Source organism: Pleurodeles waltl, chromosome 10 (assembly GCF_031143425.1).
Source record: "Pleurodeles waltl isolate 20211129_DDA chromosome 10, aPleWal1.hap1.20221129, whole genome shotgun sequence".
NCBI lineage: Eukaryota > Metazoa > Chordata > Amphibia > Caudata > Salamandridae > Pleurodeles > Pleurodeles waltl.
Genome location: NC_090449.1, coordinates 338,033,617 through 338,056,904, shown reverse-complemented (window position 1 = coordinate 338,056,904; position 23,288 = coordinate 338,033,617). Strand labels below are relative to the sequence as shown.

The 23,288-nt window shown below is 45.2% G+C and overlaps 1 protein-coding gene across 3 annotated transcripts in view; it reads left to right on the top strand.

The window, feature by feature from the left end:
- The window catches only part of ABAT (4-aminobutyrate aminotransferase), a 718,549-nt gene that overhangs the window by 553,357 nt on the left and 141,904 nt on the right, over nt 1-23,288 (top strand). For all 3 annotated transcript variants that reach the window (XM_069210537.1, XM_069210534.1, XM_069210535.1), the window contains exon 6: nt 7,593-7,642. In XM_069210537.1, coding sequence (XP_069066638.1) covers nt 7,593-7,642 — 50 coding nt within the window. The remainder of the gene's footprint in view (nt 1-7,592; nt 7,643-23,288) is intronic.

Here is a 23,288-nt window from a genome sequence, read left to right as displayed (position 1 = left end):
CTTAGCATCTTACAAATACAAAAACTCGATTTCCTGCGTTTCAGTAAACTTGCATTCAAATTGTGTATTTGCATTTGTGAAACAAATTCTGGAAAATTCAAATTAAAGTGACAAAAAAGCCAATTTTTTTTTTTTTTACATGGAGTCCTTGAGTGTGTGATGAACCTAACCAAATTGAGAGCTTCTTTTTGAAGCTGAACTCAAAGTCCAGAAGCCTGATAAATATATTTTAAAGGAACTGTTCAATTGGTCTTTTTTTCAAGATTCCACCTTTGCTGACTTCCCAAATTCGTGGCTATGTGTTTCGGCCCTTAAGGATTCCTTTTTCAAGGCTTCTCACAACTCGTTCAAGGACCTAAAATTAAAAACTGTCAATGGGTCTATGTACATAAAAATATTCAAAGTCCGGGCATTTGTGTTAGGGCGTGCTGGAGTTAAATCACAGGAAGTGTTGTTGACATGGGTTGACAGGGGGTGACCAGAAGGGCTCACTCGGGGCCCATCCGAATGTGGCCCAAATAACTGCTAGTTGTAAATAAGACGTTTGATATATCAGGTGTTTTGCTACTACTTTTATTGTTAGTTGGACAAATATTTGAATGCAGATTAATCCATTAAGTATGAGAAAGAGTATAATGTTACCAATATTAAAAGTGATTTGTAAATCCAGTCCCGGTGTCACTTTGCATTCTGCAACTTGCTGTTCTCCGTTATATATGAGAATGCAAAGAAAAATTCAGGACTCAAGTAACTAGCCATACAAAATGATTCAAAAGCTTTGGAATTACATGGTAATTATATACCATAAGCTACCCTAACTGTAAATTAAAAGGATCTTGCAAATTCACTCGATGTTCCACCAATTGACAAAGGCACTTTGTCCTTGGCCTGCTGCATATTTTAAATGAACACTTTCATGTAACATAATTGTGATACAAATATTGCATGCTTACAACTTATAGAAAAATAAATCTGCAACATTCTTGTAGGAATAGTTTCTCCCCATAAATAATCACATATAATAACAATTAACACGAAGAGTCTTGAAATATTTCAAATTTCAATTGCAAAATAGTATTTGTGTATCAGCAGTCACAGAAAGTAATTACTCCCAGGTTCGAAGACTGAAGGCAGTACACAGCGTCTCACAGCGAATCCAGTTTGAAATATTCACGGAACGTGAGGCAGACTGCTGGGCCTATCTAAATGAATTCGGACCCCCCCCCCCCCCCGAAGCAGGAGGATAAAGACAGCATAATTAATAACTACGATCCTCTTGTTGTGGCCTAACAAACTGACAATACGCTGGATGCGCCTTTGCGAGAGTTATTGACGGGTGCCGCTTCCAATACTATTCGAGGGCGGCACCACACAGATGTACCGGGGCTCGAAAAGACGGCGAATCTCTCCCTTATGCTAGAATCATCTAGCATTACAAAGTACCCAGGGTTCATGAAATTTGCGCATCCCAACCAGAGCCGTGAATCTGAGTTTCTGGTTTTAGTCAAGGCTGAGGAAATGAAACAAAGCGATCCGACGCGGCGCTGTCGTGGAAATAACCACCGTAACGGACCCGGAAGGCCCCCCTGCAAAGAACGTGGAGCCCTGTCAGTGCTTAATTTGTGCTTGTTGTTGCTGAGCACCGGCCCTTACTTGGGAGGGCCGGGGCTTATTCTTGTGCCTCAAGCATTTGCTGTGAGCAAAAGACACCTATGGGAAAGACGGAAGAAGGAAAAACTAAAAAGCGTCATAAAGGGAGAAAGTAGAAAGTTGCAGGATGAGCTGAAGGGGCAGGGGTGGCCGTAAATGGATTGAAGAGGCCCGAGATGGCTTCAGTATTACGCTGCCTCAGTATTCAGTGCTGGCAGATTTAATTACAGCACCCTCGTGTTTAAGAGAAGGGCTTTGAGCACCGGCATCTCTTAATTTACAAATTAAGCACTGAGCCCTGTCCCTCACTCTCTGAGGCCAGGTGCTATGCAGAGGGCTCCCCCTGGAGCCCGAAGCCCCCACTTTGTTACGCCTCTGCCACTCCTCTGCCACTCCTGTGCTCCTTGCTCCTTCTCCAAGGGAGAAAAATACATCGGGGCGCGGAACTCGCGCGAGCCCTTCATACTCCATAAAGGTCAGAGCATGAGTTTGTTCAGCACAAGCCAATCAACAAATATCTATCAAGCCTGTCCTTCGTGCACCTGGGTGGTTCCTTGTCCTGCTGTGGAACTCATGGGAGTGAGTCAGAATCCTCGTATAAAGCCAGCCGGAGGTCAATATGGAATCCATCATGAAAGAACCTGCAAATATCAGTCAGTCCTTAGCAAACTTGGAAGCCACTGTTGCAGAGCTATCTACCGAAGTAAGACCAGTTCTCTTGGATATGTCCTCATTCAGCTCCAGAATGGACGTCGTAGAAGAGAGATCAGAAGTAGAGGGCCAACTGGGCTCAAAGTTTGACTGGGCTCAGGAGTTACGGCTTCTCAAAAAATGACATTGTGAGGGAGCATGGCCCTGCTGCAGAGCCTATGACCAGCATTTAATCCTTACGATGTAGGGAAGACATGCAAATTGGATGACATGGCTCCCAAGGTCTTCAAGCCACATGGAGTCCTGTTATGATCATAACTATTATAGTAATCAGCATCATGCTACATCATCGCTTTGTAGCCTAACTAAGCTCTAAATTCCAGACCCTTTTGAATGGTTAAAGTGTTTTCTTTTGAGACAGATCTCACGTTGGCGTACAGAGCAGCAAACATACTGTAATTGGATTGATTTTTCTGAATTTTGATTTCAAACTTGTACCTATATGTGCATTCTATACCATGAGATGAATGGCAATATCACTCCCCCTTGAAAAATGCAATAAGACTCAACTATGCTGTCTTGTATTATGGTGACATGATATTCTTGTATTATCTTGTTTTATCTGGGCATACCACGTTCTGTGATATCGGTCTCCATATCAGTAAATACTGAAAAGAAATGTACTACGTTGTTAGCAACTCCGATCGCCTGCACCACTATGGGATCTCCCCCTCTCTGCCCTTTCCCATTTATTTTTCTCTCTTTTCTCCTTCCTGCCTAATGCTATTTCTCATGAAAGAGGATAAGGCGACTGTATGGAATGTGTCACTCCTATTCATTGTGCAAAAACAACGGATATTCTTTGTACACAATGTAGGGAAGGTGTTACATACGGAAGATCCGTTCTTAATTGTATCCTTTTTCTAGTGTTTTTTTTTTTAATGTTTCATACTGTTTGTAAATTGAAAACCGTTAAAAAATAAAATATTGCAAATAATAATAATAAAAATACTAATAATTCTCCAAGAACCTGGGATTCCATAAGGCCCCTTTCTGTCATACAGCCCTTTGCCTCGAATTCCTGCTGAGTTCCACTGGATGTCATGCTTTACACATTAGACTTTACTGCTGCTTCTGGAACTTGATGACTATTAGTTCAGTTATCAAATGTCAGTGGAATTGATGACTATTAGAGAGTTTGGTTATCAAATGTCAGTTTCTGGCACTTTGCCCACCCAGCTCTCAGTACTTTGCATCACCAACCTTATGCTCTATCAGCCTGACAGTAGTGTTGTACTTTGCAGCAGTAACTCCTGCGTGTCATCCTTGTGGTTCCTTCCATGTCCTTTTGAGCCACTTTCGCAGCTCCCCAGCTGCACCACGGCCGTCCTGCCTGCTGCTGAGAGCTCCCCCGCATTCCTGAGCCTGATTGCAACAGCTCTGCCTGCATTCTTGAACCTGATTGCGACAGCCCCACCCACATTCCTGAGCCTGATTGCATCTGCTCACGCCCCTGCTTCCATCATGCCACTGCCTCTCCCGCCTTCCCGCCATCACATCTCCCACCCCATACCCTCCGACCTCTCAGGACATATAATTGAGGCCGCAGCACAGTTTCAGTGAGAAGTGCCTGACCCATTGGGCCAGTCACAGCTCCCCAGCTGCTCCATGGCCCTCCTGCCTTCCGCTGACTGCTCCATCTGTATTCTTGAGCCTGATTGTGACAGCTCCATCCGCATTCCTAAGCCTGATTGTGGCAGCTCCGCCTGCATTCCTGAGCCCGATTGCGACAGCTCTGCCCACATTCCTAAGCCTGAATGCGTCTCCTAACACCCCTGCTGATGCGTCCTCTGTGCCACTGCCACTCCTGCCATCCAGCCTCCCGTCCCAGCCTTCCCACCTCCCAGGCCATATAATGGAGGCCTCAGCTGGGTGCACATCGGACACTTGCAGCAGGTGCGCCAAAGGCAAGCCTGTCTGCACCTGGATTGCGCCTAGTTCCAGGAGCCCTGGTTCTCTCACCCTCCCACCGCTACACCACCAAGGAGCTCCAGGCCCTGAACGTCAGATACCCCATCAACATCTGCTTCACGGCCTCCCCACGCTGAAACAAAGGCCCATTCACCGGCCTCCACTGCCATTTTTACTGCAACGTGGGCCCACATGCACACACTAATGCCCACACTGCGCCCATACATAAGACTACGAACTACCAGGAACCACTCCAGTGCATCCTGCTAAATGCCCGCTCCTTATGCACTCAATGGAAATCTGGGACACTATCACCACCCACGACCCAGACGTCGCCTTCATCTCAGAAACATGGCTAACACCATCACCAGCATGGCTGATGAAGGGTGATATCCTGAAACCAGTCCCAGGATGCTTGAATCCTGTCCAGGGAGGACCTGGCTTGGCAGTCCGGGCTGAACTGCTCCCATAGGGAGCAGGGTCAAGACTGCTTTGCATATGGGCGTGTCCAAACTAGGGGGACGTGGCAAGCAAAATAATGATGGATTAAACCCAGATCTGTGACTGGGGGTGAGTGTTTGAAAAGTTTAATCACTCTGTCCATCATTTTAGTTTGTGATTGTTTATGGGAAAGCCTCAGAATTTGTTTAAAAAATGCCAAACCTGGAGGAGAATCCACTGGCTGCATTTCTTGTACCTATATGATCTTCACTCCGCCAGACGCTTTTCACCATCTACATGGCCCCCTTGCCAAGATCACCAAACAACACAGGCTAGACACAGCCTTGTACGCGGACGACACCCAACCGATCCTCTCCCTGTCCTAGGATTCTGCTCAGGCCAAGAGAAATTTCCACAACTGGATGAGAGCAGTCGCCCCCTGGATGAAGGCCAGCTGTCTCAAGCTCAACTCAAACAAGACAGAGATCCGTGTAATCAGCTCCACCTCTTCTGCCTGGAACGACTCCTGGTGGCCCACCACTCTGCGAAATACCCCCACAGACCACATCCGCAACCTGGGCATCATCCTGGACTCCTCTCTATCCGTGACCTGCCAAGTCAACGCCATCTCTTCATCATGCTTTCACACCCTTCGACTGCTGCCGAAGATTTTCAAGTGGATTCCCTCTGACACGAGGAAGACAGTCACCCCCGCACTCATCACTAGCAAACTGGACTACGGCAACGCACTCTATGCTGGCATCACCAAGAAACTTCAATCAAGACTCCTAAGAGTCCAGAATGCAGCAGCCAGACTCATCCTGGACATCCTCCGACAGAGCCACATCTCCTGTCACCTCGGAGACCTACACTGTCTCCTAGTCAACAGGCATGTCACGTACACATTCCTGATCCACACCATCAAGGCACTGCACAACATAGGACCAGCATACCTCAACCAGCGCCTCACCTTCCATGTACCAACAGACGTCTCCGTTCCTCCCAGCTCGCCCTTACCGCCATTTCCAATATCCAGAGAAGCACAGCAGGAGGAAGATCTTTCTCCTACCTAGCAGCCCGGACATGGAACACGCTACCTCTCAAGCTCAGGCAGACTCCATCACTGAAGCAGTTCAGGAAGGACCTCAAGACCTGGCTCTTCCACTGACAACACGCCCACAAACAGCGCTGTGAAACCCTATGTGTGATTAGCCGCACTCCTCAAATCCTTGATTCATTAATTGATATAGGAGAGTATGGGGGCGTTTCCCTCCAGTAACTGAAGGACTTTAAAAAACCAGCCAACTTAAAAAAAGCTCCAAGGCTTAGGCTGTGTTATCGATAGGCTGGAGTGGAGTTCAAGAAACACCATGTTAACAGCCAATGGTAAAAATACTGCAAACTGTCTGCACCATTTCCCTTCCTTTTGAGTATCTTCCTTCATGTTTCTTATCGTCATGGTAGAAGGAAGGAGCAATGTGACAACGTGGTCATGTTTGGCATACTCAGTAGTAAAGCAAACTAAATGTAAAGCATGTGTGTGAATCTGATGCTTCCATTTTCCTCTCTTCCTGTAATGTAATCTCCTTCACTAGTGTGCCATATTGTCATTTTCCTGCACCTGCATACTTTCTGAATGCAAATAAAACTGTGATCCAGCACACTTTCAATCACAGATACATTGGGGCCACTCTCTCCGATTTGTAGACCTTCAGATGTGCTGTGCACACCTTTCCAGGCACTGCACTCCCTGGCCCACAGCTTGCACAGTCTCACTCAAGCTCTCCATCATTGATGTTCTACATAACTAGACCCATAGTCAGTTACTGTCTACGCATACTCTTACTTTCGTGCTTTACACACTCAGCCACACTCTTGGTACAGTCCGTACACACTCCTTCAGCAGAAGTAGAGTCCGAAAGACTCTGACTTTAGAAAACTAGATATTACAAACTCCTGGACATTTTAAACTTGTCCTGCACACAAAATTGATCAAAGGAAACCCTGCATTGACTGAGGGTGGCTGTGAGCTGGCTCATTATAAGCAGTGCCTTTATTTGTATCTTGGCAAATGGGAAATGCAAGAAGGTAGCCAGCAGGGCGAAGCTTCAAAAGGGGTGTTTGGGGTGCTACACCCACCTCATCAACGTATCTTGTAATAAATAGTTGGGTAAAGGTGCTTTCAGTCGGGTATCATGAGGTGTCTGTCGGATTTCACCAGAATTTTACACACACAAACAAAAAATGCACACACACTTTCTCCTTCGTCTTGTTTGAGAAGACTTCAAAAATGTTGGGTTATTTTACAAAATAATGTGCTTTCCCTCACCTAGTACCCCAATCAACCTGCATTCCTCTCCCTTTCTGCCGTGCTTTAAGCCCCTCTTATGTGCCAGCCTTGTCATACAATCTATTTCAACATTATGTGACAGCGTGATTGTTGGGAAATTTGCCTGTTCCAAACATTTTGCCTGCTGCAATTTCTTCCTCCACTTGATGGAATCCATATTGCCTTGCTATAATATCCTAAACGTTTTAGCAGGTTTTAAAAGAGAAACATATTGTCCACATACGTCCTTTGCCGCGAATAATGAGGAACAGTGACTATCACATCATTTTATCATTTCAGCTCTAGCAGCCTCCTGTCCTACCTTTTTTCGGTCGGGAGTTCTCCTCGACTGCGTAGTCTCTGTACTTGTAAACTTATATTAAAATGCAATTTTGTGAATACTGAAAACGTGTGAACATTCACAAATATGTAAGTTTACCTTTGTGAACCAGGTCCAAAGTGAAAATATTGTTGGTTAGGAAACGTATTCTTCTTTCAAAATGTTAAATCTTGAAATGAATCTTAATTTCTTTTTCTCAATTTGTTTCAGGGTACAACCACCCAGCTCTGCTAAAACTTTTGCAGCAGCCTCAAAATTTGGTAAGTACTCTGCGTTCTACTTATGATTTGCCAGTTCACTATTATCTGCTCGGTGTCTATTTGTTGGAGATCTCATAATCCTGTAGGAGCTGATAAACCCTGTTACTAGTCCATTGAGAATTACAGCTAGGCTGAGCAGTCTTCCTTTAGGTCTGTCAGTTTATTTAATATGCTACCTTCTTTAATACACATAGTTGAGTGCAACCAATCATTTATTGATAGGGGTTAAGGAGGACATATGTTCAAACCTTAAAATCATAACTGAGGACGATAACTCTACAAGGGCTTGACAGTACCTGCTTCTGCACATAAACCAGTCAAAACAATTATATGTTAAACAGCTCATCAAATTAAAAAAAGAGAGTGGACTCTCTCTTTCCATAAGCACACGCCCTTCACATTAGTTTCCAGAAAAGCGATCCGTTTGTTCTATGCCTACAGCCGAAGTATAAATCCTTCAAATAGCAATCTGATGTATCCAGTGTCAAACCTGTTGTAATATTTACTTCCTCATTGATTTTAACTTCAGTGTATTATTTTTTATTGTAATTATGTTACAAATCATCAAATTAGCATTCCAGTTACCCACTGCTTGTTTGAAGATCCAAGTAGAATAATCATTACATTTCAAGTTCTTTTCAACATCATAAGAATGTAACGTCTCAGATTCATTTCTGGCTTTGCCCTTCCACAGGGAGAAAAACAACTGCAAACTGAAGAAGAGAAGCACCTTGGTTGCAAAACATTTCTAAATTAGATTCGTGAAAAAAAGCTTTATTTATGCTTTAAAATTATTGCTTTTGAACAGTGACAGTTTCAACTTTCTCTCCATTCTTCAAGATAGAAGACAAGATTGAAATTGTCATCAGACCCACGAGATCATCAGATCTGTGATTAGACTCACCAGCTCTATCGTTTTATTGTCGTCTGATCCACCAGATTACTGTTTCAAACTGCTCGTCATCTACCATAACACATTCATTTCACATATTCTCCACTTACTAGCAATTTACTTCTTCGGGAGTGAAACATTTTAGACAGGCAAATCAGCAGACTTCTAAACATCTGCCCAACTCATTATCACTACCTATTTTATTCCTCGAAAACCTCCAGTCTGTAGCAGTGCTTAATTTGTTAAAAAGTAAGTACAACCACCTGAAGTGTCTGCTGGAAGGCTGCAATGGTATTCCTTCACTGACACCACCCACTTCCGCACTGCACTCTGCCTGCACGTGCACTGCCTAGTGCCTAGGTTCTGTTACAGCCCGCCTCCACGGTATTTGGTTGAAGGATGGCTGCAGGGAGTATGTAAATGGGCCCTTTCATTTTTAAGTCGAGCGCGCAAGTGCTCTGATGTGTTGTAAATCTATCTGTGGGGTTTTAACCACGCCCACCGCACATCCATCACTATCACTCGTTTATGGACTTGCCTTCCAAAAATCCTTTGTTATCATTGGTACATTTTTTATGTTTGTCCCTTCATGGGGCAATTTTCTTGGCCAATGACCCTGTTACATGGATAATTGGACGTTTGCCGATACGTATGACTGCGCGCAAACTTCTTTCTTTTGTGTCTCTCCTTGGCGCTCATGCTCATGGCGGCCATGGCGCTTTGAATTGACTTTCTTATGTCAACTGTTTTACTTTTCATTTTCAGTTTATGTGAAGGTCCAGTTAGAAATTGACAGCGCTAACAGCTCTATCCCAGCAAACGTGAGACCCACTGCATTACAAATGCTTGTTTTTTTCACTTGGAGTAGTGGATAATATGCTGCTGGTTCACTCAATAAAATAGCCCTTTGCATATTTAACAAAAGGTTGCTGCCCCCTGCGCCTCGTAATGCCCTGGTTTGGCGCTTGCACCAAATTTCAGTGAACAAGAGAACCAAGGGGTGTTCCAGAGGGGTTTGTTCTGAGAAAATATTGAGAATGTTGGGTTCAAAAATGAACTTTACAGCACAAATTCAACATATATTTGCTGTAGCAGATGCTCTGCTCTTCACCCACATCAAGAGAGTATAAAGGCAAAAAAGGGAGAAAGGGGAAAGAAAAAGGTAGAAAACAGAGATAAAGAGGGACACAGGAAAGAAACAAAAGGCAAAAGTGATCGAGAAACTGGAAGTGTGGATGGTTGAATAAAGAGGCATGAGATGAGGTCAAGACCAAGCAGCCTCTACATTCAGCAACCTCATCTTTCGACTGCCCTGGCATGGCCTGCGGTGCACTGCAAGGAAAACCATTAGACCACTGAAGTTATTTTTATTATTATTATTTTTTTGTTTTCACAACTTAAGCACTATCTCAGAGGTTTTAAAATCTATCCATTGCAGAGGTCTGTGTGTAACTTACAGAGAATAGGTCTCGTATTGAGAAGATTTTGAACTCTACACAGAAATGTATTCAAATGGACGCCATTTTCCTAGCAACCTAAAGGATACAAGCTTGGATGTCTTAAGTAGTTAATACCAGGGGTTTCTAAACGTGAACGGCGAGGTCACAGTGTGGTTCATCTGCTGCCAGAAATAGTCCACTGGGCAGAAATGGAAAATGCAAGTTAAATGAGCTGTCAATTAAAAAATGTGTAACTTAATAAGTGTAAACAGCCCAATGCATGATTTACGTTTATGTGTGTGCCCTGAATACTACTTTTGGGTATTCATTTGCATTCTATTTAAAATTATGTACAAAGTACATTTGTCAGAGTCTACATGCTTAACTGCATGGTATTCACTTAAATCAGACAAAGGACCACATATATTAATATTTTTAACAGTCACAGCTCTTTCAATTGGCTAAAAAAGAGAATGTGCGACCTCTAAAACATTTTCCTAATGTACTTATTCAATTTAACAATTCAGAAAAGTTTTTCCAAATTGCTATAAGGGTTTAGAAATGGCTTTGAAGAGATATGTTCAGGACGTCCCTTAAAGACACTGAATCGATCCTATCTAGCGGTGGTTTGAGACTGCAATTCTGGTTGCAAACCTTTGACAAGATACCGGCTTACAAGATTGGCTGGTAACCGATTCTCAAAGTGGAAGTGGTCCACTTTGGTTCCCCTTCTCCAATGGGAATCAGGGTGGCAGCTTTAGGAAGAGTAGGCAGCGGGCCAGGGAACCACTGCTTACTCTCATTGAAGACTTTAAGAAATGTAAAAAAACATTTTGAAGCAGTAAAGTTTCCATTAAGGAGCTTGGGCTGCTGTTAAAGAAAAAATGAAAACATTCACAGGGCAGGAGGTCCGATCGTAGGAAATCATAAATTGTGTACTGTGTAATACATAGTTTGGTTTGCAACAAAAAAAGTTACTGGTCGCAAAAGGTCGCTTTACATTTTTGAAACCCTTTTGTGACCAGTATATTAGTATAACTGGCCTTTACTAGTTTATTATTGATGTTCATGCATAATGTACGCTGCCAGTACTTAGCACAAGGCCTGAAAATATGTTTACAATATTTTAAATATAAAATCATTTCCACACCGATTTGCCCCTCTTTACTGACTCCTTAGTAAATTCAAGAAACTACATGTCCCTGGGGCCGTAGTATACATTGTGCCTAGGGTTGCAACAGGCATGTGGGCCCGCCTTGCACACCCTCAGGGCACAACCGTATTGCAGAAGGGCTCCAGAGGCTTGTGCGTTCCCTTCTGTAATCTGATAGCGCTGGCGCACATGTGGCCCCAGTGCTACTATCCTGAGAGGGCATTCCATCATTTGCATGGGGGCGTGGCCCGATGCAAATTAGGTAATCACTGCGCCTGTACTATATTAGGGATGTGGGCGGGAAGGTAAGCATGGTTTTAGGAAGCACACTGAAAGTATCCCACAAAAAGGTGGCACACTTTCAGCGCGCCTCCAAAAATCAGCCCTCTGAAGGGGAGAAAAAGGGTCCTATGCACCTCCCGGACACCCCCTTGCAGCTAGGTGCCGCCACTTACTGCACCAAAGGACAAGAAGATCTCTCTCCCCTCTTCAGCATGCCGCCTGCACTGTGAAATATGGAGCTGCTGCTCCGTATTTACCTTTAAAGTGCTGCTCGATGGCAGGATGAGTTCCTGGGAGCACCACATTCTACTTAACATGCACACTGCCCCCGTTTGCGCCCGGGGCACTCTTTGAAAAGTGCACATGGGTGCCAGCAGGGAAAGTGCACCATGTTCATAATACAGCCATGGACAGCTGAAGTTTTTGGCACAAGTTATGGTAAGTCCATATACGTGTAAGGTAGGTTCAGAGATAAGAGCAGCATGCGCAAGACATTTCCACATTTGTATTGTATGTCTTCAGCCACTACTCTGGCACTGCCCTGGAAATTATGTGCATAATATTTGCATTTATTATGTACATTATGTTCATGAAAAGTGCATTTCTGAGTGCACATTGTGCTTTTATGGATAACACTCCTTCACAAATGCATACACTGTGAGTTTTCTCCAAGCCACAGTCAACGTGCCACCTTCAGGAAGTTCCTTGTGTATCTGTGTAAGCTAACACAGAGTCGCCTCCGTGTATTTTGTGATTAGAACGCAATGGGAATCCAATGAGATTTTGGTTATATACTCTGGGGTTGGCAGCCTATGACTATCTTGAGCCAAGAGATGGTTAGAGTCAAGGGGACCCACACTGACATGAGGGTGGTATGTAACGAATCACTCGAGGCAGAGGTCACTTTGTGCAACCAAAATCATTCTGAAGATACTGACACCTTGGCACTGGGAGCAATCAGGTGAGCCAGGGGACTGTTTCCTATCAATTTGTGTTTCTATGATTTAGGGAAATGTACAGCTGATTCCGGACACTACTCAAGTTATATGTGCATCACTTGAATGTGTGAACAATTGTTTGGGAGATGCAATTGGGGAGCTGACACCACTCAATAGCATCACAAAAAGTATCACTATTTATGGTTAGTACTTGAATATCTCTGGGAAACCAGAGGGTGCTAACCATAGACACAGGATGCAGAACTATCTTGGTCTTGTAGTGAGTTTAGGGAATAGGTCAGGATTATGTACAATGTAAAGGAGGGATGTGAAAGGGGGCTTTCTGAATTTGCGGATTACAGCCAGAAGAGTTTAGTTTTTTTTAAGAATGACCGATGAGATGATCTGTGAAGAGAAGAGTCTTTATCATATTTTTAAACAGTAGAATGGATAGGGTCAGCCTGACAAGCTGAAGGACTTTTGGTCAGATCCGTGTTCTAAATATTTGGAAAGCCTGTTTCCTGGTCTTTGCATTCCTACATTTTGTTGTCTTCTTGACATTTCCTTCTAGAATTTCAAGTCTGGAGATGTCTTGATTCTTGAGGTGGTTAGCTTTTCCAACTAGGTATAGCTGGAGCTTTGAGCAAGCTGACATTTAGGTGAGCAGTTCTTCTATTTGAGACGCGAGCATTAGCCAATGCACGGCTGACACATAGTGGGTGTGATGTCATCATATCTTTGCATCCTCTTGAGTTGAGTGTGCTGCTGAGGATACATTTCATAGTGGATTTGGGTTGACTGACTCCAATGTTGCAGTCCACTACTTTGGAGAGCATTAATGTTTATGGAAGGCTTAATTCGTTCAGCTCTGTGAGCTACTTGAAGCCTGTTTTGTTTGAGACGTGGTTGAAAGGAATGAGAGACTGTTGTTGATTAAAGTAGTAGTTTAAATCTATTCAACTTTATGTCAGAAATCCACTGTTGATGTTGGTGAATATAATTAATTAAAACCTGTAAAAAGGAGTAATTAATACATCTGTCTTTATCTAGCTTTCAAATTCCTTCGGATCCTGGGCAGCCCTCCAACTAGTAGGGCGTTGAAAGGAAACATATGTAATAAATAAGGAAACTGGTGGCTAAATGCTCCCTGTGAGAATTTCCACGAACAAGCAATTAACCATTGTGCCTTAATTGCCATCAAAACTGTTTTGAGTTAATGGAATTCCAATATTCTTATGTACTTAGGTTTTTTAATACGACATCCAACTGGGCAATAAACCTAAAACTGTTCAGAGATCCTCAAGATATGCTCTTGGCCCCATTTATGAAAGGGGGTGCTCTATGTAAATGTGCACGTATTTCTAAAGTGTGAACCCAACCAGGGAACAACTGAGCTCTGAACAAAGGAGGCAGCCCTGATTTTCGATACCGTGGAATATACAATGAAGCAGGATGTTCATGGGTGATGAACGCTATTGTGAGGAGATATAGTATTCTCTAAGGAGTTGGGCCTCCCTCTTCTTTCTAAATTGCAGAAGGGTTGGGGAAGTTATGATGTTGTTGATGGTTTTGTAGCAGATCCTGGAAGCGTTGGTGGAGAACACTTGCCTTCTGGTTTTCTCTTTTCTGGAGTTTTTTTGTCTTCAATATGGCAGTGCCCTGGCTTCTGGTGTTGTGCTGCTCACCTGATGTTATTTTTTATGTCACAAATATAGAAAGGTGCCACTTCTGGCTGTCATTTTCATGATGCAGTTCACCTTGAAGCTGGATCACATACATGACCTTTCATGTTATGGCGAAAGGCCTTGATAGTGACCACTATACTGCCTTTTATTGTTCTGACATGATTGACATGGTAATACAGTGGTGATGCCCTAACTTACCTTTTTTATGTGTTTTGTCCCAGAATTTATGTTGTATCTACATCTGGGACTTCTGATCTTATGTCGCTGACTGTCCTAATCAGGATTTCTACTGTGGCCATACTAAGAACGAATTTCTTTATACTAGGCGACTTGTGAGGCACCCAATCACCCATTATAAAGAAATGACCTAGCTGCTCAACTGTAATAACTTTTTGCATGTGAGTTCTGATATCGCAGTGCCTGCTGCCAGGGCCAGCAGCCGAGGGGGAAGGCAGGTCAGGTTATGGAGCATAATTAAAGCAGCCATTTAAAGAGCAAAAACAAAATGTTGCTTTTCATTCTTCTCCTTGTTTTTTAGCTGTACAGCGAGAAGGAGAGAATAGATATTTATAGCAACATGTTTATTTATTGCACTCATTAGGTAATTATAGAGAAGTTAGAATCTTTCCGCCTGTTTCTACAAATTCCGAGCTGAATTAAACTGATTGTTAAATATTTTTCCAATAAAGATCTGTCAGCTTTTTTTATATGTTTAATTTGCATTAGATATTCTATTTTTATTCTTCAGGTTTGCAAACATTCTCCCTTTTTCATGTGTAATAGCTACGCACCAAGGATTTAAGTGTTCTTTTATGATTATGTATGAAAAGGAATAAAGTACCCCCTGCCATACAGCAAAAGGCTATTGGGGGCATGGCCAAGATGGCGGCGTGAGCGGATGCGTCTTCGCGAGCTCTGCCGCCCTGGCCCCTTTTAGCAGCGTGGCGACCCTGGATCACCATTAATAAGGGCTCCCATGAGAATAGGGGAGCGACAGGAAGGCGCGGGTGCCCGAAGGAGAGACCGGGCGGAAGCTCGAGGGCACGGGGGCCGCTGCGGAGGGGCCTCTTGGGCCTGAGCCGCGCTCACTATCGGTGGGTGCGGAAGCTGGTGGTGCCGGCCGCGCGGAGCGGCCTAGCGGGTGGCAGCGGAAGGAGGAGCCAGGCTGGGCTCGGAGGAGTGCGAGGCCGAGCAGCTGACGGCGACGATCCCGGGTTGTGACCGTGTGTTTTGGCCTCCTGAGGCCAGAGCAGCCATTTAACAGCCGGGAGGTGGCAGGGGGGACCCCGTGAGGAGCGGAGGTGGCAGTGGGGTGTGACTGGTCCGCCCCTGGACCCCAGGGTGAGAGGGCCCCGAGGTATACGGGGATTTGCGTGGGCCCTCGAATCAGCAGGACAGTCGGCCTGCGGTGAGATTGGCTGGGACGGGCCTGAGCGCATGCTGCCTAGCGAGGCTGGGCCCTGGAGGAGCCGGATAAAAGTGAGTGCCCGCAGTTTTGGCCCTAGTGAAAGAGAGCAAAGGAGTAGGCGATCTCATCGAACCATAGCGAATGCGGATAGAGAGAGAAGGCTGCCAGTGAGAGGTGACACGTTCATGAGACCGGGTGGCAAATGTTGAGGACAGTGAGATCTTTCGGGGGGAAGAAGTGGAACAAATGCAACAGGAGGTCATACTTCTACGTGAGCAACAGGAACTCCTGTAGATCGCGGTAGAGGACTTGGAGAACCGATCTAGGCGGCATAACATACTCATCAGGGGAGCCCCGACCGGGGCGGAAGGGGAGGACATTAGAGAGTTCGTTACCGCACTGTTCCACTCTATTCTGGGCTCAGAAGATACACAAGAGATTGCCCTGGACCGGGATCACAGAGTGGGTCGACCGGGGGGACTGGAGATCGCCCTCCTGACATCCTAGCATGTGTGCATAACTACGTAATTAAAGAAAGCATCCTGCAGGGAACGCAAAATCTCTCTCAGGTCCAGTTCCGAGTGCACGCACTCCAGCTATTTCAAGACCTCTCGCTGAGGACTTTGCAGAGGCGACGGGAATTTAAGCCCATTACGGAGCACCTACGGGTGAATTCTACGACTTATTCCTGGGGCCACCCCTTTCGCCTTGTGTTCCGCTGGGAGGACCAGCTGCGTCAGGTGAAATCAGTGCTGGAGGCGTGCAAGATTCTGCACATGGAGGAGACGAAGCATAGTGTTGGCTTGCACGAAGAGGCCACTGTCGAAGGCCGCCCACGTTGGCGACGGCAGGAGACGAAGAGGAAACAACCGAGGCCTTCCGCGACGGAACAAGCGCTGGAGAGACAATCTGTACTGAGCAGTTTAGCTGCTGGGACCAGTGCCTAAGCAGAGGACATCCGAGTACCGCTACAATGATCTGGGGTCATTACAGAATAAGTTCTGAGACTACTTGAGAGGGGCTTGGGTGGTGGGGTCGCTGGCTTCCAAGTGACGATCTCGTGAGGTCCTAATGACCCCTGTCAGGACTCCGGCCTCTTTTGGGATGTGTGTAAGAGGACTTGTACGTTTTATGCACCTGTTGTGTGCTGTGGTTTTGTGTTGGTGTGCTTCCCCCAAAATTTTCATGTGCTCTGATATTGCTCACTGTCACTATTTGTGTGAGCCGCCCCGGCGCTGTACTTGTCTCCTGCCCCTGGGTGGGGGTCCCCACCTACACTGCACGACCTGCTTAGCTCCACATGTCCCTTAAATGTCTAAGCCTAAATGTCCGGGGACTCAATAGTCCAGCTAACAGGTTGGCAATCCTTTCTGGCCTTGAAAGGTCTGGGAGCCATATCTGTCTTTTGCAGGAGACGCACTTATTGCTAAAGGATACATATCAAATGCGCTCGAAGTGGTTTCCTCAGCAGTTTTGGTCCTCAGCTCCGACAAAGCACGCTGGGGTGGCGATACTTCTGTCGAAGGCCTTTCCTGAGGAGGTAGTTGCCAAGATACATGAGATAAAGGGTAGGTTCTTGGCCATTAGGGTGCTTGTCGGGGCATTCTTCTTTACTATTGCCACATTGTATGCTCCTAACACGCAGCAAGAAATCTTCATGATGCAGGCCATCTCCCCAATGCTCACTACACTGGACAGGGCTATTTTGGTAGGGGGGGGCTTCAATTTGGTCATGGACAATGAGTTGGATCGGTCTGGGCATCGATATGGGCAGACCGGGGCATTGACTATAGCGGGGCGACAGTGGTTGGCTGATTGTGACCTGGAGGACATCTGGAGGAAGGCACATCCGACGCTCTGGGATTACACGTTTTATTCTGCTTCCTCCAAGACGTATACCCGTATAGACCTCTTTTTGGCCTCCTTGGAGTTCACCTCCCGGATTAGAGAGACTACAATCGAGCCTCGGGCTCTGACGGATCATGCCTCTATTACGTTGGTGGCCTGTCTTGACGTGGGACGAGTGGGGACCCCGAGTTGGCGGTTTAGGGATACCATACTGCAGAGTCGGTGGCGGAGGAGACGTTGTGACGCGCGATCATAGACTACCTTAGATTCAATGATGATGGGAGAACCAGTTTGGAGATTCTGTGGGAGGCACTGAAAGCAGTAAACCACGGAGAGGTGTTGTCGCTTTCTGCCAAAGACAATAAAGAGAGGAGAGAGCAGAGGTCGGTGTTAGAGCAAAAAGTGGCGGCGCTAGAACGCTCCCATAAGCATACCGGTGCACCTAGAGTGTGGAGGGAGTTGGAGAAGGCCCGTCAGCAGTTAAAACGGCTGGATTGGGACAGGGCACAGTATGTGATAGTTCGGCTTAAACATAAATATGTTATAGGGAGCAACAGATGTGGGAAACTCCTTGCACATCAGCTGAGGGCGCAGCGCTCAGCCACGGCTATAAAGATGGTGCTCTCCCCTTCTAACGGTGAGGTACGAATGGACGATCAAATGTCTGAGGTGTTTGCTGAGTATTATAGAGAGCTGTATGCTGCGGATACGGGGAATGAAGTGGACCCTGCCACCTTTCTCGCAGATAGTAATATTACGCCGCTCTGTGAGCGCGATGCGTCTTCTTTAGACCAGCCCATTAAAGTCGAGGAGGTTATCTCAGCGATGATGGCTTCACAGCACTTTAAAAAAAAAATGTTTTGCCCTGAGCTGGCTCCGCTCCTGGCGCGGCTCTTTAACTCCTTCCTGTTGTCTGGGGCTCTCACGCCTCGCATGTTGGAGGCCACCATTACGGTCATTCATAAGCCCGGGAAGGACCTGGAAGAATGTGGTTCAAATCGGCCTATTTCGCTTCTGAATATAAATGCCAAGTTGTTTACCGGCATGTTGGCACATCGCCTTAATCCCTATATGCCTGGCCTTATAGACCCGGATCAGGCTTGCTTTATACCTCATCGACAGTGCGGAGACAATACAAAACGACTTCTACATTTAATAGATAAAACTAGCAGATCTCATAGAGAGGCGCTCCTCCTCTCCGTTGACGCAGAGAAGGCATTCGATAGGGTCCACTGGCCTTATCTTTTTCAGGAATTAGAGCTTTTTGGGCTAGGTCCAGTGTTTAGGGGCTCGATTCAATGCATTTATCGTGGGCCTAAGGCTGCTGTCCGTGTCAATGGAACGCTGTCCTTGCTGTTTCCAATTGGTCGGAGACGCAACAGGGGTGTCCGCTTTCCCCCTTGTTGTTTGCACTGTATATGGAGCCTCTTGCCCAGCACCTGCGCGACAACCCTCTTATCTCTGGTATTAAATTTGGGGGAGACCACCACCTCATTAGTTTGTATGCAGATGATATGATTCTTACCCTAGCAGAGCCCATGGTCTCGCTGCCGGCCCTTATGGAGGCCCTTAGTGCGTTCAGCAGGGTCTCTGTGTTTCAGGTGAATATGCAGAAGTCACAAGTGCTAAGCTTGTTGTAAAGATGAGTCTTCAAACGTAGTGTATTTCCATCTTTCCTTTATTTCATCAGTTGTATGTACAGCACCTCCAGCATAGCAAAGTACAGCACACCAGACAGCAGTTCCTCCTTCTCTCCTTCACCTTTCTCACTCCCAGCTTCCTCTCTCCATTCTAGAATCCCCTCACGCTCATGGCATTCTAGCATTAACCCATCAACACTGCATGACCATCTCTACACTTCTCCCCCCTATATGATATACAACGCATAACAAAACAAAGAGATAAATAAATAAACAATACTTATATAAATATGTCAAAACTACAAACATTAGCTTATACTAAAGGTATTACCAGCATTCAAGAAACATTACATTCTAATATATCAACGATGAATTTTGCACACACTTCCCATACTCCAGGAAGAACCATCCTCCAAAACTACCACATTTCGTTTGACTTCCTTCACCAGTTGAGGAGCAGAATACTTACTATCCCCCTTCAGCAGCACTCCACTTTTCCTTGTCACTACCCAATCACCTTTATCTATGTGAGTATATTTCACCCTCATCCTTTTGTTGTACTGTTGGATATTTTTCCTTTGCATTTCTTCTACGTTTTTTCTTATTGTGCTCCTGTCCACTTCTACATTCCTTTCCGTTTTCAACCACACAGGGCATTCTTTCACACCAGGCATCCTCCCCTTCAGTGACACAAACGGTGCCACTCCAGTGATTGAATGAGGAGTTGTGCGATAAGTCCACATCATCTTACATAACTCTTTTTTCCAAGAAAGATGATTTGCTAAGGACAACTGTATATTATCCATTATCACTCTATTCACCCTTTCGACCAGGCCATTGGCATGTGGTCGAAAGAGAGCAACCCTCTCATGATTAATACCCATCCTCCGAAAATATTCCACCATATCATGCGACACAAACTGTACTCCATTATCAGACACTATAGTTTTTGGAATACCTTCTTCCAAGAAAACTTCCTCAAAGAATTCTATGACTTTGGCTGTGTTCACGTGGTCAACTATTTTGAGTGATAATCAACTAGCACAATAATAAATTTGCTTCTAGTACCTAACTTGTAGATGGGACCAATGAAATCCACAGCTAATTTTTCCCAAGGTCCTCCCGGAAAACTTATAGGAGCCAGAGGAGTTTGTCTTAGAATCTTTGTTTTGTCACTATTACCACAAGGTACACAATATTTCACTGTCTCTTCAACTTGTTTGTCTAATCCAGGCCACCAAAACAATTGTCTTATTTTCCTTTTCATCACCCCACATCCTAAATGTCCCTGGTGTGTTATGTCAATAATGTGCTTTCTAACCCCCTCTGGAGGAACAATTTGATTCCTTCTATATACCTTTGCCTCCAGTATACTCAGTTGGTCCTTAATCCCATAGTAAGAAGACACATCATTATCTTGTTCATCTTCATATGTCCACCCTTTGATTATTTTATTTTCCACCTTATTCATAACCAAATCATTCGCTTTAGCATTTGCCCACTCATCCTTGTTTATAGCCAGTTCACCCAAGATGGTGCCCACAAAATCCTCAACTACTTCATTCACAATCTCACCCACATCCACAGGCATTCTAGATAAATAATCTGCCACCACATTTCTATTACCTTTTACGAATTCCACATCAAAATTATATTCCATTACAGACAATAACCATCTCGAAATTCGCGGTGTTATGTTTCCTTCCAAACCACGCCCCCCTTTAAAAATATAAATCAAGGGCTTATGGTCAGTCTTTAATTTAAAAGGCACTCCCCACAAGTAAAACCTAAAATGATTGATTCCCCAGCAACAAGCCAAGGCCTCCCTTTCAATTACCGAATATGATAATTCCGCACCCTGCAGTCGTCTTGAAGCAAACCCAACAACATACTCATTACCATCCTTTCTTTGTGTCAAGACCGCTCCCACTCCAACATTACTCGCATCCGAAGTCACATACGTCTTTGCTGTCACATCAAAGACACCCAAGGTAGGAGCACTCAAAATACATCCTTTTACATTCTCAAAAGCATTTTTGCAGTCCTCAGTCCACTCATATGCTACTCCCTTCTTCATTAATCTCCTTAAGGGTTCCACCATCTCTGTAAAATTCTTTATGAATTTGGCACAGTATTCCGCAAGACCCAAAAAAGATCTTAGTTCATCCTTGTTTTTTGGTTCTGGTGCTTTCTCAATAGCAGCCACAATACTTTTCTTGGGTCTAATACCGTTTCCACTCACAGAATGTCCCAGATAGGTTACTTCAGATTTTCCAATTTGACACTTCTCCTCCTTGACAGTTAAGCCTTTTACCTTTAATCTGGACATTACTTCTTCAAATAGGATGTTGTGTTCCCTTTCGTCATTACCCACGATCAAAATGTCATCTTGGAAGCATAATACTTTTCCCAAATCCCCGAAAATCTCCTCCATTAATCTTTGGAAAACAGCTGAGGCAGAAGCTAATCCAAAAGGCATCCTCTTATAGCGGAATGCCCCCAGAGGTGTTATAAAGGATGTCAAGTGCCTAGACTCTTCATGTAAATTAATTTGATGATATGCTGATGACATATCCAATACACTAAAAATGCATCCTTTCCCTTTTACAGACAACATCTGGGAAATATTAGGTAATGGTTGCCTGTCCACCCAAATGTTTTTGTTCAAATCCCTAAGATCGATGCATAGGCGAATTTTCCCTCCTTCCTTAGGTGCTACAACAATGGGAGCAAGCCATTCTGAGGATTCAATAGGTTCAATAATGCCATCTCGCAACAATTTATCTAACTCATTCCTCAACGGTTCTCTCATTAAGTTGGGTATGCCACGCACCTTGTGAACAACCGGTTTAGCGTCTCTCTTCAAAATTATTTTATGAGAAAATCCCTTCAACACCCCCAGTCTTGCAGAAAAAACTAGCGGATATTTATGAATTAAAGGATGGCGACAATCTTCATCAATTTCACTAACTTTTTCTTTCTCCATTACCATTACAGGTTCCTTAGCATTGGGATTTAGGACTATCCCTAAATCTTTCTGGTGACGCCAACCCAATAGGTTAGTACCAAAATCCGTGACATATATTCTTTTTGGAAATGAGGGTAAACAGACTTCCATCTTCCATCCCATCCTCGTTGCCAATGTAAAGATGAGTCTTCAAACGTAGTGTATTTCCATCTTTCCTTTATTTCATCAGTTGTATGTACAGCACCTCCAGCATAGCAAAGTACAGCACACCAGACAGCAGTTCCTCCTTCTCTCCTTCACCTTTCTCACTCCCAGCTTCCTCTCTCCATTCTAGAATCCCCTCACGCTCATGGCATTCTAGCATTAACCCATCAACACTGCATGACCATCTCTACACTTGTCTACCCTTCCGGAACATGAGGAGAGCTTGAGGGCTCACTGTCCCTTTATCTGGTCAGCGTCCCAGGCACCTTACCTGGGTATTGAACTGGCAACCTCGGCCGTGAAGACAGCGAGCCTGAACTATGCCACATTATCCCGGGAGATGGGGGAAGCAGAAACTCTCCTGGCTTGGCAGGGTCTCCGCAGTGAAGATGACAGTATTGCCACGCATACTGTACGTGTTTCAAGCATTTCCTCTGACTCCGCCGTCTCATAACATAGCGACCCTCCAGTCAGCGATCTTGAAATTTATATGGGATGGGAAGCCGGCGCGGATTCCGTGGAGTGCCCTGTATAGTCCCAGGGGGGACTGGCGGTCCCCTGTCTGCTGCGGTATTTCCAGGCCGCTTATCTGCGCTTTCTGCTGGAATGGAGTCGACCGCTCACTGAAAAGCACTGGTGCTTCATGGACCAGGCGGTGGCTGGGTCCCACATCTGGAAGGAGCCCTGGCTTCAGCGCAGGCATAGGGCTCCGGGGCACTACTCCTCCCCGATCACGGGAGTGATGCTTCGGGTATGGGATATGGTGGCGCGGAGGCTTGGCCTGACGACGTTCCCGTTTCCTATGTCACCGATTTGTGCAAATCCTGACTTTGCGCCAGGTCTGCAGGTGGAGAACTTTCGCCGCTGGTACGACAGAGGCTGCAAAAGGGTGGGGAGTTTATTTGATGAGGACGGAGTGATCCCTTTTGACCAGATGAGAGAGACGTATGGGCTGACAGAGGCAGACAGGCTGATGTATTATCAGGTACGGCACTGGGCCCTCTTGCCGGCGAGTAGGCCCTTGATGGATAGACCGCTTACTCCGTTTGAGAAATGGGTACTGACAAAGAAGGATGATAAGTGGGTGATATCTGAGTTGTATGGATTTTTGCAGGGGGTGGAACGGCCACTTAAATCCAAGGGACAGAGGAGATGGGGGAGGGAGCTGGGGAGGGAGCTAACGGAGGAG